Source organism: Rhamphochromis sp. 'chilingali', assembly GCF_963969265.1.
Source record: "Rhamphochromis sp. 'chilingali' genome assembly, chromosome: 6".
Classification (NCBI taxonomy): Eukaryota; Metazoa; Chordata; class Actinopteri; order Cichliformes; family Cichlidae; genus Rhamphochromis; species Rhamphochromis sp. 'chilingali'.
This window is the reverse complement of record NC_137933.1, coordinates 28,463,539-28,479,841: the sequence shown is the minus strand read 5'-3', so window position 1 is coordinate 28,479,841 and position 16,303 is coordinate 28,463,539. Positions and strand designations below refer to the sequence as shown.

The 16,303-nt window shown below is 36.9% G+C and overlaps 2 protein-coding genes across 2 annotated transcripts in view; both read left to right on the top strand.

The window, feature by feature from the left end:
• The window catches only part of LOC308398811 (nuclear receptor-binding protein-like), a 10,928-nt gene extending 7,673 nt beyond the window's left edge, over nt 1-3,255 (top strand). The window contains exons 17-18 of the mRNA XM_080885633.1: nt 1,697-1,752; nt 2,073-3,255. Coding sequence (XP_080741759.1) covers nt 1,697-1,752; nt 2,073-2,132 — 116 coding nt within the window. The 3' untranslated portion in view covers nt 2,133-3,255. The remainder of the gene's footprint in view (nt 1-1,696; nt 1,753-2,072) is intronic.
• Nucleotides 3,256-4,432: 1,177 nt separating this feature from the next.
• On the top strand, nt 4,433-16,259 carry krtcap3 (keratinocyte associated protein 3). The gene is made up of 6 exons (XM_080884786.1): nt 4,433-4,583; nt 13,526-13,710; nt 14,352-14,411; nt 14,515-14,712; nt 14,837-14,971; nt 15,222-16,259. The coding sequence occupies exons 1-6, from the start codon at nt 4,571-4,573 to the stop codon at nt 15,291-15,293; spliced, it is 663 nt and encodes a 220-aa protein (XP_080740912.1). The 5' UTR covers nt 4,433-4,570; the 3' UTR covers nt 15,294-16,259.
• The last annotated feature ends 44 nt before the right edge of the window (nt 16,260-16,303 follow it).

The following is a 16,303-nucleotide window of genomic DNA, read 5'->3' as shown; positions in this document are numbered from 1 at the left end:
TGTAGGAAAGTGAGAGTAAAGTTCCAGAGAGAGCTTGAATGGCGTCACAATGTATACAGTGTGCATGACTATTTTAGGCTGGAAGACTAGCTGTCGCTTGTGTGTCATGAAAATCTTGTGCTTATTTTAAAATTTTATTTGACGTGCTTTTATTAGATGGTTGCCTTACTGGCTTTACAAATGCTGAAATCTGATCAGTCTTCATTATGGAAAAAGAAAAGGGTTTTGTTTTTGTTTTTTTAATTTTGCTAGTTTTTGAAAGACAAGTAGAAGCTTGAAGGGAGGCAAATGAGAATATAACATACAACTGGCAGTGTGATCTGATCTAATGCACATGCACAAACAGGTATGGTAGGCATGTGTAATGTTGCAGGCGTGTGGAGAATGTCAGGCCTGTGAAAGGCTGCAGCTGACAGCTGTCACCTCCTGTGTCAAGATCTGCTCATTTCTTCCCGGGCTTTCATCCCCCTGTCTCTCATTTACAGACTCAGTTTGTCACAGACTCAGTTTGTCACATACTCGCATGCATTCACTTTACTCTATCTCTTTAGCATTTTCTGTTTCTCACACCATATGTCTTCTTTTGGACACTTGCACCCAAATGCCACTGAAATACTTGATGAAACTTTACCTCCACGCGCACCCACACTTACTAATCATGCCTTGTTCTTGCAAGCTCTAACTCACATTGAGCCACTCAGATTTCACCACCTTGCATTTTGCATGGTTAAATCCTGCTACAACATATATACAAGTAAAGCATGTTTACATTAAAGGTAAATGGGTGCTAATTTTGTTAAATGACTTAATACCAGACCACAAGGAGCAAACAAGTGAGGAAGCCTCACCCTGAACTTGAATATCAAGCCCCTCTTCATGTAGCTGGGGCCCATGGGTGTGTTTGTTAATGTCAAAGTTATTGGATCCTCTATCTCCTCCTGCAGCTTGTGTTGTCCCAGCCACATTCCTGGTATAGTTATAAATTGACAGCTGTGTTATTAAAAATTGACAGACCATGACAAACCACACAAAGCACAGAGTAGTGCAGCCACTATAGCGATAATGGAAAAAGTTTCAAAACATTAGGTTATAACCAAACAGGTGGTCTTGGAAGGAAGTAGGCAACAAAATTTGTGATAATACTTTGTTCTGAACATTTTACCAATGTCTTAATGTATTCTGAGCAACCTAGCAATTATGTAAGCACCTTTATCTGACATTTTCTGCCAGTTTTTAGGTAAACAGTGTGTATAGTCGCATATTGCTGTGAAAAAGAAAGAACGGGAGTAGATGTTGACAAACTAGATAAAACTAGATTAGATTTGTTTTTGTTTTTTATGGCTGTAGAAAGAAGAGTTGGGAGATACTAAGACTTCAAAAAGAGACAAACATGGTTTAACAGTTTTTGACCTGGCAGAACCACTTTTGTCCTTTTCTTCTAATTTGATAAATCTCTTCCGGCCCCCTCAATACTAGATGCTTGTTGCCTTATAACATTTAAAATTTGCACAGCCATACCACAAAAATGTTTTAGTGGTGCAAAGAGCAACCAGAGTAGTTGTTGTTTTTTTAATTCATCTTATGTGGTGTGTGTGTGGGGGTACTTAACACTTTTATTAGCTTTAGCTTCATGGGTGTGTGTGCTGAAGTTGTGACTGTGAATTACTGTTACAAACTACATTGGTATGTCTTTCAGATGAGAACTTTCAAGACTTGTCCGTAGAGTTGGTGCAACTGGGCTTAATCAGTGAGGTGGGTTTTTTTTTTCCTGTTTAAAAAAAAAAAATCATTGTGTGTGTGTGTGTGTGTGTGTGTGTGTGTGTGTGTGTGTGTGTGTGTGTGTGTGTGTGTGTGTGTGTGTGTGTGTGTGTGTGTGTGTTATTTCCAGTGTTTGAAAGTGGCAGCTGATCATTATTAATATACTCTCCCACACGGAGACATTTTTTTTTTTTTTACTTTTTTGACAACATTTCTTACTTCCTGACACAGTTTCTGTTATATATTTATTTATTTGTATGTATGTGTGATTATAACATCCTGGGTTGTTGTCATTGTCTTTATGTTCTCTGCAGGTGGACCAAAACACAGTAGCCATTCAACTAGAAGAATCATTCAACCAAGTTCCTCACTAGCAATGGCTTACCAGACCATCGCTCTCAGCCTTGTTACATGTTCTTTTTTGTTACTCAACACAGTGACTACCTGGTTTGCTTGTTTCATTTTTATTTTATTTTTTTAACGAAGCCTTAAGCGATGATGTGACCAAAGGAGAAGCGCTTTCTTACTTCAGGGAATAACATTTCCTAAAAGCTCCCAAATATTAAAAGTAAAGCCAGATGACTCCACGCAAACCTTCAGTAGTAATTTGAAGTTTTTTTATTTTAAAAGTCAAATACATACACGCCTACAATATGTTCATGCCAGATCCTTTTGAATGATTTGGCTATTAAGTTAGGTATGTCGAATTGCAAGCTAAACTTAATCAGTGCTGGAACATTGATCAAGTTTATCACACTTAGTTGCAGTTTTATATTGAAAGCTACACTTTCCTCACAGTTGTATTTCAGGGCAGGGTGTTTACATAATGATTTGCCTGACCTGTTTGTGTTCTGGGAGGAGATGGTGTAAAACTTCATCAGACCTCATTCTGGCCTTTAAGAGTCACACGGTTTTCTTGCTCCTGTTTTACAGTAGAATCTAACACCTGTTGACAGTCAGCAAAATTGTGACTTGGAGGGAGGTGGAGGGATGCTTTTCCACACCAAGGAAATCTAGAAAACAACTTACATCAGTTTCTTCTCGTTTGGCCCCTCGTTACATGATAGAGCATTCCCACCTCTTTGAATTTCAGTGTTTGTTAGACCAACCAAGTGCCTGTTGCGTTAAATATGTGGAATAGTTTGAAACTGGGTAACAGACACTTGCTTTATTTCACTTGATAGTTTAAAAAAAATATGTAATTTAAAAGGCCTTTGGTACACAACAAAATGTGTGTGCATTTCACATTTTGAGAAGCCATCTTACCCTCTTTCTCTGAAAGATGATCTCTTGGTTACTTTAAGATACTGTGAACTCAGTGTTACTGAATTTCTCTTTTATTTTTTTATGGGTTTGCTTTACTGTAGGCGCTCTTGCCTGTAATTCCTTCTTTCATATTGTTTTTATGTTGTTTGGTTTTACCATTTGCTGCTTGTTGGGTTCGCACACGGTACTCTTCCCTTAAGTCGTTCAGAGAGACTTGTGTACTAAACTCATCTGCCATATCTTGTAGAGAGATGACCCAGGCTTTTCTTTGTGTGTTTTATACATGTTAATCCGAAATAGCATGTGTTTTTCTTTATTTGTTTACAGCAACAGCACAGACACCACGCTGATAGTCTCAGCCAATACACAACCCGTTGTGTTTCCGTTGTTTTCTTTGCTAAACAGTGATTTTTGCTAAAACTCGGACCTGTTGCATTGAGCACAGACACTTGTGTAAACACCTTTTACATCATACAGGTCTTGTTTAGGCCTGTGTTGTGACCAGGGAGTTAATTGTGGCCTTTTTGTGACATTGTGGCACAAAACTCTTTTTGAACTACTGGTACTGCTGTCTGAAAGCTCAAACAATTTAGGAACTTAAACAGGTAGTAAAATTGCTAGAAAAACAACTGTTGCGTACGATAACTTCTGCTGTGCTGGTATTTTATTAAAAATATACTTCTAAGTGTATTGTAACTAGTCTAGCAATCCGATGAAAAGTTGTTTGCGCTTTCAGACTGATATTTAATCCAATGCTGGTTATTGAGCTATAATATTTAAGCTGTACACCTCTCTGTTGAGATGATAATCCAGTGATTTCAGTGGTCTTTTTCACCAAGTTCAGGTCACTATTTTTCTCCCACCTTCTTTTGTACATAAGTGTTCTGTCCTATTCCATTATTTTCCAATGTCTACATGTGTGTTTGTGAACTGGCAAGGTTGTATTTTCCAAAGAGTTGTTCTCATGCCAGCCAGGAGAATGTAAATGCAACACATGTAGAAGTGGTTTAAAAAAAAACAACCAATGTGATGCACCTGAGTTTTATACTGACTCTCTCTCCCCTGCACCTCTGTTCTCTCTTACTTTTGTACCTTTCCAGCCAGTTTGTGATGAAACTGGTTAATAAGTTATTGTACAGGGTGTGCAGCTTTAGCCAGTTACTCCATGATACCAGCTTTTGGTTATATTTTGAAATTCCTACATTTTGTATTTCAAAGAATACTGGTTCTTACGAATAAATGTGTGAACTGCATCATGACTTTGTGTTTTTGGAGTCGTTTACGAATCAGAGTTTCACAGTTTTGTGCCGGATACACCATTAGTGAGAATTACACACAACAAAGATGCAATGAATAGTCTGAAATGACTGCTGCGCCCTTCCGCGTCCACAGAGGTGCAGATTGTACACAGGTGAGATCGGTGACGTCATACAGGAAGTACTATAGGGGCATACGTGTGGTTTGGAGTTTCTGCTATCGTGCTGTTGAACTGTAGCCCGAAAACTCTGGACATTATTCACAGAAAAACGTCGTTCCCTGCTGAGAGATGTGCACTTTTGGTGAGTTTGCGATTGTATTCAGGTGCTGTAAAAACCACCGTAGACTGCATAGTAACGACTTCCTCCCGATGTTATTTTCCATCTTACCTGCGGGTATATACCTGACCACCAGGCCTACAGCTGCTGTGTGGATTCATTTGTAAAAGTTTGCCTAATCTATATATTAGCCACCAGTTTCTCTATTGCTTTATTTTAACTTATTAATAGTGGAAATTGGCTTTTTAAACAATCAGAGAAGTGATGGCAACTCGAATAAGTAATCGAGTAAAAGGAAGCACGTCGTTCGTCCGCGCTAACTCCAATCTCTGGCCCAGTGGTCGCTCACAGTTCTTGTTTCACCCGTGTTTGCTGTTACTCGTTATGACGTACAGAATGTATAATAATAATAATAAATGTTTTAGTTGGGGGGGGGGCAGTTTTCACCACATGTGTATAAAACGCACGAAGAGGTAAATGGGTCGATAAAAGGGTTTAAAAAATGGGTGAGACTTTACAGACATTACATTGTGAAGAGAGACACAAAGAGCTGCACTGTGGAACGCCAGGACTGCCATAATGAATTAATTAAATACACCATTAAATAATTAATTAAATGTGGCAATAATTAATTAAAATTGGAATTAATTAATTAAATAAATAGTTATGGCACATGTAATTAATTAATTATTGACACATTTAATTAATTATTTATGTATTTCACATTTTAATTAATTATTGACACATGTAATTAATTAATTATTGACACATTTAATTAATTATTTATGTATTTCACATTTTAATTAATTATTGACACATTTAATTAATTATTGACACATTTAATTAATTATTTAATGATATATTTATTTATTTCATTTTGGCAGTCCTGACGCCTGGCTCTCGTCATGAAATAATTTTATCTGTCAGCCTCACCCATCAAACTCAGGGGGCGGGGTTAACGCTGCCCATGCAGCTTCTCTAACATTTGATTGGTTGCCGTGCAAAGTAAGTCAAAACAGGTCGATCCTAGAAAATCGATTGCTTGTGTAGACTTGGGGCAGCCAGTTATCCCAGAATGCAGATCAAATCACAAGCAGCAATGGTGGTGGTGTAGTTTTAAAATACCCCGTTTTTCTGTCACCAGCTACACTTTTAACAGTGTTTTAGCCGCGAATGTCGCGACGTATGTCTGGTCAGGTTGTCAACATAGAACATGTTTGCAAAAGTGCTCAGATGTTTTCAGAGATTTCACTAGCTCTGCTAACAGTTAGCATGCAGAGTGCACCGAGGGGGTTACGTTAACCGGTTTGTTTACATATTCCACTCTCCGTGTTCCACATGTTGCATTCGCAGATTCTCATTTTCACCGAACGATCGTCTCTTTCCGCCTGGTCTTGTGTCTCTGTGCTTCTGTAACATAAAGAACGAGCTGACATTTTTCTCACGAAACCAGCGATCAGCTCAGCAGACCCTCAGTTTACCTACTTGTGTCAAGCCAGCCTCCAATTCGAGACTTGCAGTCAAGCCAGCCTCCAGTTTGTTTTACGTTCCCTGTGTATTCAAAGTATTACGGGAATGGATGTGGAAACCGGATTTCAAAATAAAAGCCAACTTCGAGTGAATTAACAGATATGTTAAGAACATAATAACATATAATTTAGGCTTCTTTTTTTTTTTTACAAACTCTAATGTTAGATCTATATGACACAGCCTTGTACCCTAATTGTGCCCTGTCACTATCAAGGCCATCTTATTTTGGATTTCAAAGTAAAAGCCCTGTGAATCTTCATTTTTGAACTACTCTTTCAATGACTTAATAATGCTCTTAAAAGCAAAAGTCGTATTTCCAAATACTATTTGAACTTTATATCAACACTTTCCAACCACAGTCTTTTTACAGTGATACCATATCAATATCAAGTCAGTCTGATTTTGCCTTTCATAGTAATGGCCCTTTGAAATTGTCCATAATTGACTTAATCTTCTAACGATTCAAAATGCTCTAAAATGAAAAATTCTTGTTTCCACAGGGTAATTCCACCTTAGATCAACAGTATACAGCCCCACAGTGATACCATATCAATATCAAGTCATTCTGATTATGCCTTCCAAAATAAAAGCCTTTTTAAATTGTCCATAATTGACCTAACTTTCAGTGATTTCAAAATGTTTTAAAATGGAAATTTCCTGTTTCCACAGGGTAATTCCACTTTAGTTCAACAGTATACAACCTCACGATGTTACCATATCAATATCAAGACATTCTGATATTGCTTTAAAAAATAAAAGCATTTTCAAACTGCCCATATCTGAGTTGCTCCTGGAACAATTTCAAAATGCTCTAAAATGGCACATTCCTGTTTCCACAGGGTAATTCCACTTTAGATCAACAGTATACAGCCCCACAGTGATACCATATCAATATCAAGTCATTCTGATTTTGCTCTCAAAAATAAAAGCCTTTTCAAATTGTCCATAATTGACCTAACTTTCAGTGATTTCAAAATGCTCTAAAAAGGAAAATTCCTGTTTCCACAGGGTAATTCCACCTTAGATCAACAGTATACAGCCCCACAGTGATACCATATCAATATCAAGTCATTCTGATTATGCCTTCCAAAATAAATGCCCTTTCAAATTGAGCATATACGGCCTACTTTTTTGACGATTTCAAAATGTTCTTAAACAGAATTTTGCTGTTTCCACAGGATAATTTCACTTTAGTTCAACAGTATACAACCTCACGATGTTACCATATCAATATCAAGTCATTCTGATTTTGCTTTCAAAAATAAAAGCATTTTCAAACTGCCCATATCTGACTTGATCCTGGAACAATTTCAAAATGCTCTAAAATGGAAAATTCCTGTTTCCACAGGGTAATTCCACCTTAGATCAACAGTATACAGCCCCACAGTGATACCATATCAATATCAAGTCATTCTGATTATGCCTTCCAAAATAAAAGACTTTTTAAATTGTCCATAATTGACCTAACTTTCAGTGATTTCAAAATGCTCTAAAATGGAAATTTCCTGTTTCCACAGGGTAATTCCACTTTAGATCAACAGTATACAGCCCCACAGTGATACCATATTAATATCAAGTCATTCTGATTTTGCCTTCCAAAGTAAAAGCCTTTTCAAATTGTCCACAATTGACCTAACTTTCAGTGATTTCAAAATGCTCTAAAATGGAAATTTCGTGTTTCCACAGGATAATTCTACTCCAGATCAACAGTATACAGCCCCACAGTGATACCATATTAATATCAAGTCATTCTGATTTTGCCTTCCAAAATAAAAGACTTTTCAAATTGCCAAGATACGACCTACTCTTTTAAAGATTTCAAAATGCTCTAAAAGTGAAAATTGCTGTTTCCACAGGATAATTTCACTTTAGGTCAACAGTATACAACCTCACGATGTTACCATATCAATTTCAAGTAATTCTGATTATGCCTTCCAAAATAATGGCCTGTTGAAAATGCCCATAATTTACCTAACTTTCAGTGATTTCAGAATGCTCTAAAAAGGAAGATTTCAGTTTCCACAGGGTAATTCCACTTTAGATCAACAGTATACAACCTCACGATGTTACCATGTCAATTTCAAGTCAGTCTGATTTTGCTTTTCAAAATAAAAGCTTTTTCAATTTGCCCATATATGACTTACTCTTGGAGCGAATTCAAAATGCTCTAAGATGGAAAATTGCTGTTTCCACAGCATAATTCCACTTTAGATCAATAGTATCCAACCCCACAGTGATACCATATCAATATCAAATCAGTCTGATGTTGCCTTCCAAAATAAAAGACTTTTCAAATTGCCGATATACGACCTACTCTTTTAAAGAATTCAGAACGCTCTAAAAATGAAACTTGCTCTTTCCACAGGATGAATCCATGTTAGATCAAAAGTGTACATCCACACCATGGTACTACTTCAATTTCAAGTCATTCTGATTTTGCCTTCCAAAATAATGGCCTGTTGAAAATGCCAATAACTTACCTAACTTTCAGTGATTTCGGAATGCTCTAAAAAGGAAATTTTCTGTTTCCACAGAATAATTTCACTTTAAATCAACAGTATACAACCCCACAGAGATACGATGTTAAGATCAAGTCACTCTGATTTTGCCTTCCAAAATAAAAGTATTTTCAAATTGCCCGTAGACGACCTACTCGTTTAACGATTTCAAAATGCTCTTAAATTGAAAGATGCTGTTTCCACAGGATAATTCCACTTTAGATCAACAGTATCCAACCCGACAGTAAAACCATGTAAATTTCATGTTGGTCTGATTTCGCCTTTCAAATTAATGGCCCGTCGAATTTGTCCATATGTGATATACTCTTTCAGTTATTTCAGAATGTTTTAAAAATGAAAATTGCTGTTTCAACACATATTGGGTTTTCATTTTGAAAAGCAAAATCAGACTCAATTGATTATGACAGAATTGAATCATAAAGATGATGTAAAAGGAAGCTGAAATTGCCACTAGGTTGTAATTGATAGTACGTTTATATTTTAAGTCTGTGGAAAGATGTCATTCTAAATAAAGAAATTACAAAACAGCTTGCAAACCAACCATGACATCTTTCCACAGACTTAAAATATAAACGTATAAAATATAAAATATAAAATATGGTAACATCGTGAGGTTGTATACTGTTGACCTAAAGTGGAATTATCCTGTGGAAACAGCAAAATTCTTTTTAAGAACATTTTGAAATCATTAAAAAAGTAGGTCGTATATATGCTCAATTTGAAAGGGCTTTTATTTTTGAGAGCAAAATCAGAATGACTTGATATTGATATGGTATCACTGTGGGGCTGTATACTGTTGATCTAAAGTGGAATTACCCTGTGGAAACAGGAATGTGCCATTTTAGAGCATTTTGAAATTGTTCCAGGAGCAACTCAGATATGGGCAGTTTGAAAATGCTTTTATTTTTTAAAGCAATATCAGAATGTCTTGATATTGATATGGTAACATCGTGAGGTTGTATACTGTTGAACTAAAGTGGAATTACCCTGTGGAAACAGGAAATTTCCATTTTAAAACATTTTGAAATCACTGAAAGTTAGGTCAATTATGGACAATTTAAAAAGGCTTTTATTTTGGAAGGCATAATCAGAATGACTTGATATTGATATGGTATCACTGTGGGGCTGTATACTGTTGATCTAAGGTGGAATTACCCTGTGGAAACAAGAATTTTTCATTTTAGAGCATTTTGAATCGTTAGAAGATTAAGTCAATTATGGACAATTTCAAAGGGCCATTACTATGAAAGGCAAAATCAGACTGACTTGATATTGATATGGTATCACTGTAAAAAGACTGTGGTTGGAAAGTGTTGATATAACGTTCAAATAGTATTTGGAAATACGACTTTTGCTTTTAAGAGCATTATTAAGTCATTGAAAGAGTAGTTCAAAAATGAAGATTCACAGGGCTTTTACTTTGAAATCCAAAATAAGATGGCCTTGATAGTGACAGGGCACAATTAGGGTACAAGGCTGTGTCATATAGATCTAACATTAGAGTTTGTAAAAAAAAAAAAAAAGAAGCCTAAATTATATGTTATTATGTTCTTAACATATCTGTTAATTCACTCGAAGTTGGCTTTTATTTTGAAATCCGGTTTCCACATCCATTCCCGTAATACTTTGAATACACAGGGAACGTAAAACAAACTGGAGGCTGGCTTGACTGCAAGTCTCGAATTGGAGGCTGGCTTGACACCAGTGTTTACCTGCATGCATCCTCCTCCTCATCTGTCAGCTGTTTAACACCTGCTGCTAATTCAAGAAACACGCCTAGTTACCTGGTGATAGTCACAGTTTAACTGGGCAGCCGGTGCTCGATATAACGCAATGTCAGCGCATTTTTCTGCACAAGATAAGTAAATATAGTGTTTTCCCCGAGCGCAGAGCTGCTGGAGCTCGTTTCCTTACAGAGCACTTTATAGGCGAACAGCTTTATCAGCGGCTGATGTCCAATCACCGGCACACAGCTTTCAAACCTCAGCTGAGTTTTAGCTCTCAGTGGTTAAACGCTGGACTTCATTCACTCAGGTTCTGTCTGTCGGGTCACGTTTACTTCGCTGTTTTATTTACAACTGAGCAAATCGGTTTGGCTGAGGTTAAAGTTACGTTTCATAACTGCATAGTTTCACAGACGTTTAATGGTTCACTGGCACATGTGTTAGACTGAACTATCATCTAAATATCATCTGTTTTTTAATAGTTATTCAACTGTATTCTAAGCACCAGCTGTCTGTTAGAATGTGATTTTTTTTCTCTCTCTGTTGGCAGAGGTATAAAAATGCGCAGGAAAATCTGACATGCATGGCGAACTTCACCGACGATATTTAGGGAGGAATAAACACACATCAAACATAAATGAACCATTTGCCTGTCTCCATAATTGAGAGAATTTTCTCTTCTTATGTCAACACTCTCTCTCTTTTTTTTTTTCTTTTTTTTTGCTTTTTCGGTCATGTTATGTTTACCTGTCAAAGGCTTGTTACAAACTATGAAACACATTGTGCAGACTTCTGGATGTTAGAAGAAAACTAATACTGCTCATGAATGAGACTAAAGGCAGGAAGGTGTCCTTTAAAACTAAAAATGTTAATAGGACCTCCCTATTTATATCATAGTTTATGATATAGCATGTGTATTTCAGTAATAGCCTGCTGAGGCCACTATACGTGCTGGCCTCATATCAAATGTGAAGGCAGACTGAGTCTATGTTTGACGTTTTTTATATCTAATCTTCCTTTTCAAACATTTAAACAGCAGCGAGTCTGCAGCTGAGGGAATACAAATTCAAATTGTCGGAACAGGTTTGCTCGTTTCTTGGATTCATTTGGTGATTTATTAAATGTATAACTGTTATTCTAATCTGCTGCTGAGTCTCTTACACTTTTCTTTATGCTGTATATTTTCACGTCTCTGGAATAGTTGGCAGTTAGATAGTCAGCTGGGAAACTTTGTGTTAACTCATGGAGCTGAGGATATCGTGGATATGCTGACCTCGCTGCGTGGTGTACAGAGCGAGGTCAGCATGATTAATATTCACAATAAAAATATTAGCCGAACATCATGAAGTCTGTATGTGTTTCATAGTGTCGAACAACCTTTGTACAGTTAAAGCCAGCAGTTACTACATGACGGAAACACCAACGTTATCTCTTTTATGTGTTTATACACAGGTCACGCTGATTACTGAACAAAAACCCAAAGATCAGATGTTAAACAGATTTATTTGCTCTCTCTCCTCCTTAAACATGTTTTTAATGTTAGTTATAATTCAGAATTGGCGACTGAAACACGTAGGACACATAAGAACATCAGGAAATAAAACATCGATAAATATAACCTCAGTAAAAGAAGTCAGCGGGGGTTACTACAGCTGTGTACCGGGGCCTGCGCTTTGTCGGTGGGATTGCTTGCGAGGCGAGCGGGTCTATCCCACGCTTTGCCGTGAGACTGGGCAGACATCTCCGAAATCATCGAAACACTTTTGCAAAGAGGCTGTATCTTGACAAACCGACCAGACACATGAAGATTAAACCACTACATTCTCGGCTAAAAAAATATTAAAACGGTATTTGGTAACACACAAACAGGGTTTTTCAAAGCTCAGTTCTGTTAGCTTCCACATGCCGGTTGTTGTGTGCTAGAAACAATAGCCACCAGGCCAAAGCAATGGTTTTGACTCGATCAGCGTTAACCCCGCCCCCTGAGTTTGATGGGTGAGGCTGACAGATAAAATTATTTCATGATGAGAGCCAGGCGTCAGGACTGCCAAAATGAAATAAATAAATATATCATTAAATAATTAATTAAATGTGTCAATAATTAATGAAATGTGTCAATAATTAATTAAAATGTGAAATACATAAATAATTAATTAAATGTGTCAATAATTAATGAAATGTGTCAATAATTAATTAAAATGTGAAATACATAAATAATTAATTAAATGTGTCAATAATTAATTAATTACATGTGTCATAACTATTTATTTAATTAATTAATTCCAATTTTAATTAATTATTGCCACATTTAATTAATTATTTAATGGTGTATTTAATTAATTCATTATGGCAGTCCTGGCGTTCCATACTGCACAGCCACACCAGTGTTAGCTGTTTTAGCTCAGATTGTTTTGTCAAAAGAAACCGCATTAACATTAAACATTAAAGTACTTAGTTTGTCCACCAGAGAGAGCTGACAGGTTGATTAACTAACTGATTTATCGGCTTTGTATGCATATTATCCAAGTCATTTATTTATAAATATTTTTTTAATTGTGAAGCTGTAAAAAATGTAAATAATTTATATACTACAGTTAAAAGCAGGTTCTCTGACATAACTGTGGACGAGTAATACTCAAAGGGTAGGTTTAATCTGAATGCCACGCATACAACAAAAGGAATATATACATGAAGTAATGAATTTGCTAGCTAGAAAATAAAATAGTTCACATGTAATAGAATCATGTAAAATTAAGTCTGTTAGAATGAGTTTTAAGAAGCAATTTAAAGGAAGTCACTGATTCTGCAAGCCTGATATCCTCAGGTAGGCTAAAGACAAGAGGCCCTGATGACAAAAGTGTCATCTGCAAGTATGCTAATCTGGGGTCAGCGGAAGTAACCCGGGGCCAAACTGAGGCAAGCTTTAAAATAACTGTAAAGATCAATTCTAAAACGTATAGGAAGCCAGGATGGAAGCCTTTCTCCAGGCCTGAGTGTCACAGTAGGTTTTATTCTAGAGATGGTTGTAATTTTAGCAAAACCAAGACTGGACAGCATTTCTATGTGATATAACAAGTCTATTGTTTTTGTATGGAATAGGTAGATTCATCTCCCATAAGTTATATTAACAATCAAACCACCCACTGTTACGTTTCTGTACGTGCCAGTTAGTAATCGAAAGTTTTACTTTCAGATAAGGACAAAGGGCCAAGGAGGCTGATGAGGAAGGGGTTGGCCCTTATAATCATCGGCCATATAAACTTCATCTTTGGCGCCATTGTCCATGGCAGCATTCTCCGCCACATTTCCAAACCCAGCCAGCAAATTTCTACTGAATACACCGTGACCAACATCATCTCCGTCACCTCGGGCTTGCTGGTGAGTCAGTGGTTTTCTTTTTGTGTTTTAAAGTCAACTTGGCACTTCAAATGAGCATGTTGTGAACCAAGCGACATTAAACCTCCAGGAGTTTCTGCCTTCATCAAAACATTTTACTTTAAAGTTTTTATCACACAGAGCTATCTGCAATCACTTTTATATCAGCAGTTCCGCTTGTTTGATGCATGAGAACATCAAAAGCTCACTCGGGTGATTTATTTTTATTTCTTTTTTAACTTTACCTCAGTGATAGTGTTGAGTATGTTTCTAAGCAATCAAGACTGAACTTGCTGATTACAGGAGAGCCGGTTCTTCAAAACAGCTACTTGTCCCTTCGGGGCAGACCTCATTACAATTACAGTCATGTACCACATAAACTTGTTGGGGATAAGAAGATATTAACTTTGTTTTCTTTCATATTTTAAGAGTGTACAAGTAAGACAGGAAGTAGAAGTTACCAGATATTTTTTACTTTTCAATAATGGGCCTAACTTCTGTTAAAGAGCCTGTTTGTTTTAAATTTTAAGTTCTTCTTCTACAGGATTTAATGCATTCATTTAATTGCTGGTAACTTAATAAACCCTGTACTGTGCAAAGCTTAAAGACTGATCTCATCTTATCTCATGATTTGAATGTTACAGAGTATTGCAACTGGGATTATTGCCATTGTGGTGTCAAGGAACCTTAATGTGCTCAAAGTGGTAAGAATTTAATTTGACTTCATCTACCAATATGATCACTTCAGTCGCTGACACTTTGCACATCCCCTCATATATGTAATTTCTTTGTACTATCTATTTTCAGCAAATAGGCCTCCTGACTGCATCAATCCTGAATGCTTTGCTCTCAGCAGCATGTTGTGTCGGACTTCTCTTTGCCATTGGTGTCACAATTGCCCACAATGGGAAGGGTTTGATGGTCGGTTGCAGTGACACACAGGTGCCCATCAATGCTCGGTCACCTATTGGTGTCCGATGTCCATTTGATACTACAAGGATCTATGTGAGTTTGAAGTCCCCTTCCCTCAGTGTAAAACATGATTTTATTTTATTTTTTAAAGCATGACATGAGAAAGGATCAACATTTATCTCACATTTTCTCCTTTCCACCACCTCCCATCTCTCAGGACACCACCCTGGCTCTGTGGATCCCCTGTGCAGTGTTTTCGGCAGTTGAAGTGGGACTGTCAGTGTGGTGCTTCATGGTGGGACTGGCTCTCAGGGGGCTGCCACCCTGCAAGAACAACTACATCAAAGAGCAGGTGTGTATCTTTGTGTGGGCCAGATGAATATGCTTGAGGGGTATAACTTTGTTGTGTGACTCAAACATACACACACATACTTGGTCTAAGTCTGACACAGAAGTTATTCATTGTTACTCCTTCTCACTCAGCCATCCTTTAAATAAAGGCTACCTGTAGACATCCGCGCTCACTCTGTCATATTGCAAAAACCAAAATCGCTCATACTCGTCTCATCATGCCTCGTCTTTTGTGTCATTCTCTGTTCTAGTTGGAGGAAGAGGCCCAGTGCTCTCCTCACAGCCGACACCTGATTGGAGAGCGTGCGAATTCCGAACTGTAACTAAACAACAAGTAGCAAGCACATCTAAGAAGGCTAAATCCCAAAAAGCATGACTGCATCTCTGCACAGACTGAACTATTTCTTCTACAGTCATTTAGGGTAGTGTTACTCCAGTAATGTAGTGCAGGAATGGAATGAGTTTACTACAGTTGGCTGCTCACAGCTCCACTTTGTGTGCCTAATTAATGTTAATTTAGTGAACACATCACAAAAAAAACCCCCTATTGACTGATAGGATTCAGCGTTCATGCCAATGTAAGAGACAATATATACAGGTACAAAGAATGATTTCAGTCCTGTACCCCTACTTGACTGTTTGGGTTTTAAGTGTGCCAATACGATGAAACCTTTGTTCATGAAGGAAAAACCAGCAACAATGTTTTTAGATTAACTCAAGTATGTTTTAGCATGTATGCTTATTTCAGAGACATATAGCTTTTCGCAATATATTTAGTGTTTTACTGTTTGTACAGATGAATTAATCCACTGTGCTGCATTTAAGATGCCTTCAGCGGACCACAGAAAATGAAGTCTTGCTGTTTATGCAAATTGGAAACCTATGATGAAGATGTTATGTAGATTGGAAATTTGTTGTATTGAAAGATAATTGTAAAGGTAACTGAAATGAGCATCTTGGGATGGAGAACCCTATTTGCTTGCTGAACATGCCATTGGTGTGGTTGTATTGTATTTAATATGCATTATAAAGTGTTTTTATATATTCTTTTTCTAATTACATTATTATTTGTCAGCTTTTTGCTTAAATTCTGAGAAAACATGTTTCAAAGAGATTTTAAACTAAAACTGTAGTGAGATTAAATTGAGTATGCTTTTTTTTAAAAAGTAAACTTTTTATTGGTGGTCATACATTTGAAGTAAGCAGTAATCATTTTAAGTAGTGTCCAGAATTTTTTTAAGCCCATGCATTTCACACACATACTTTATTCTGTATCAATTAAACATAATGTGGACTTAAAGCTGTGTGCTTGGACTGTCTTTGTGCATTTACA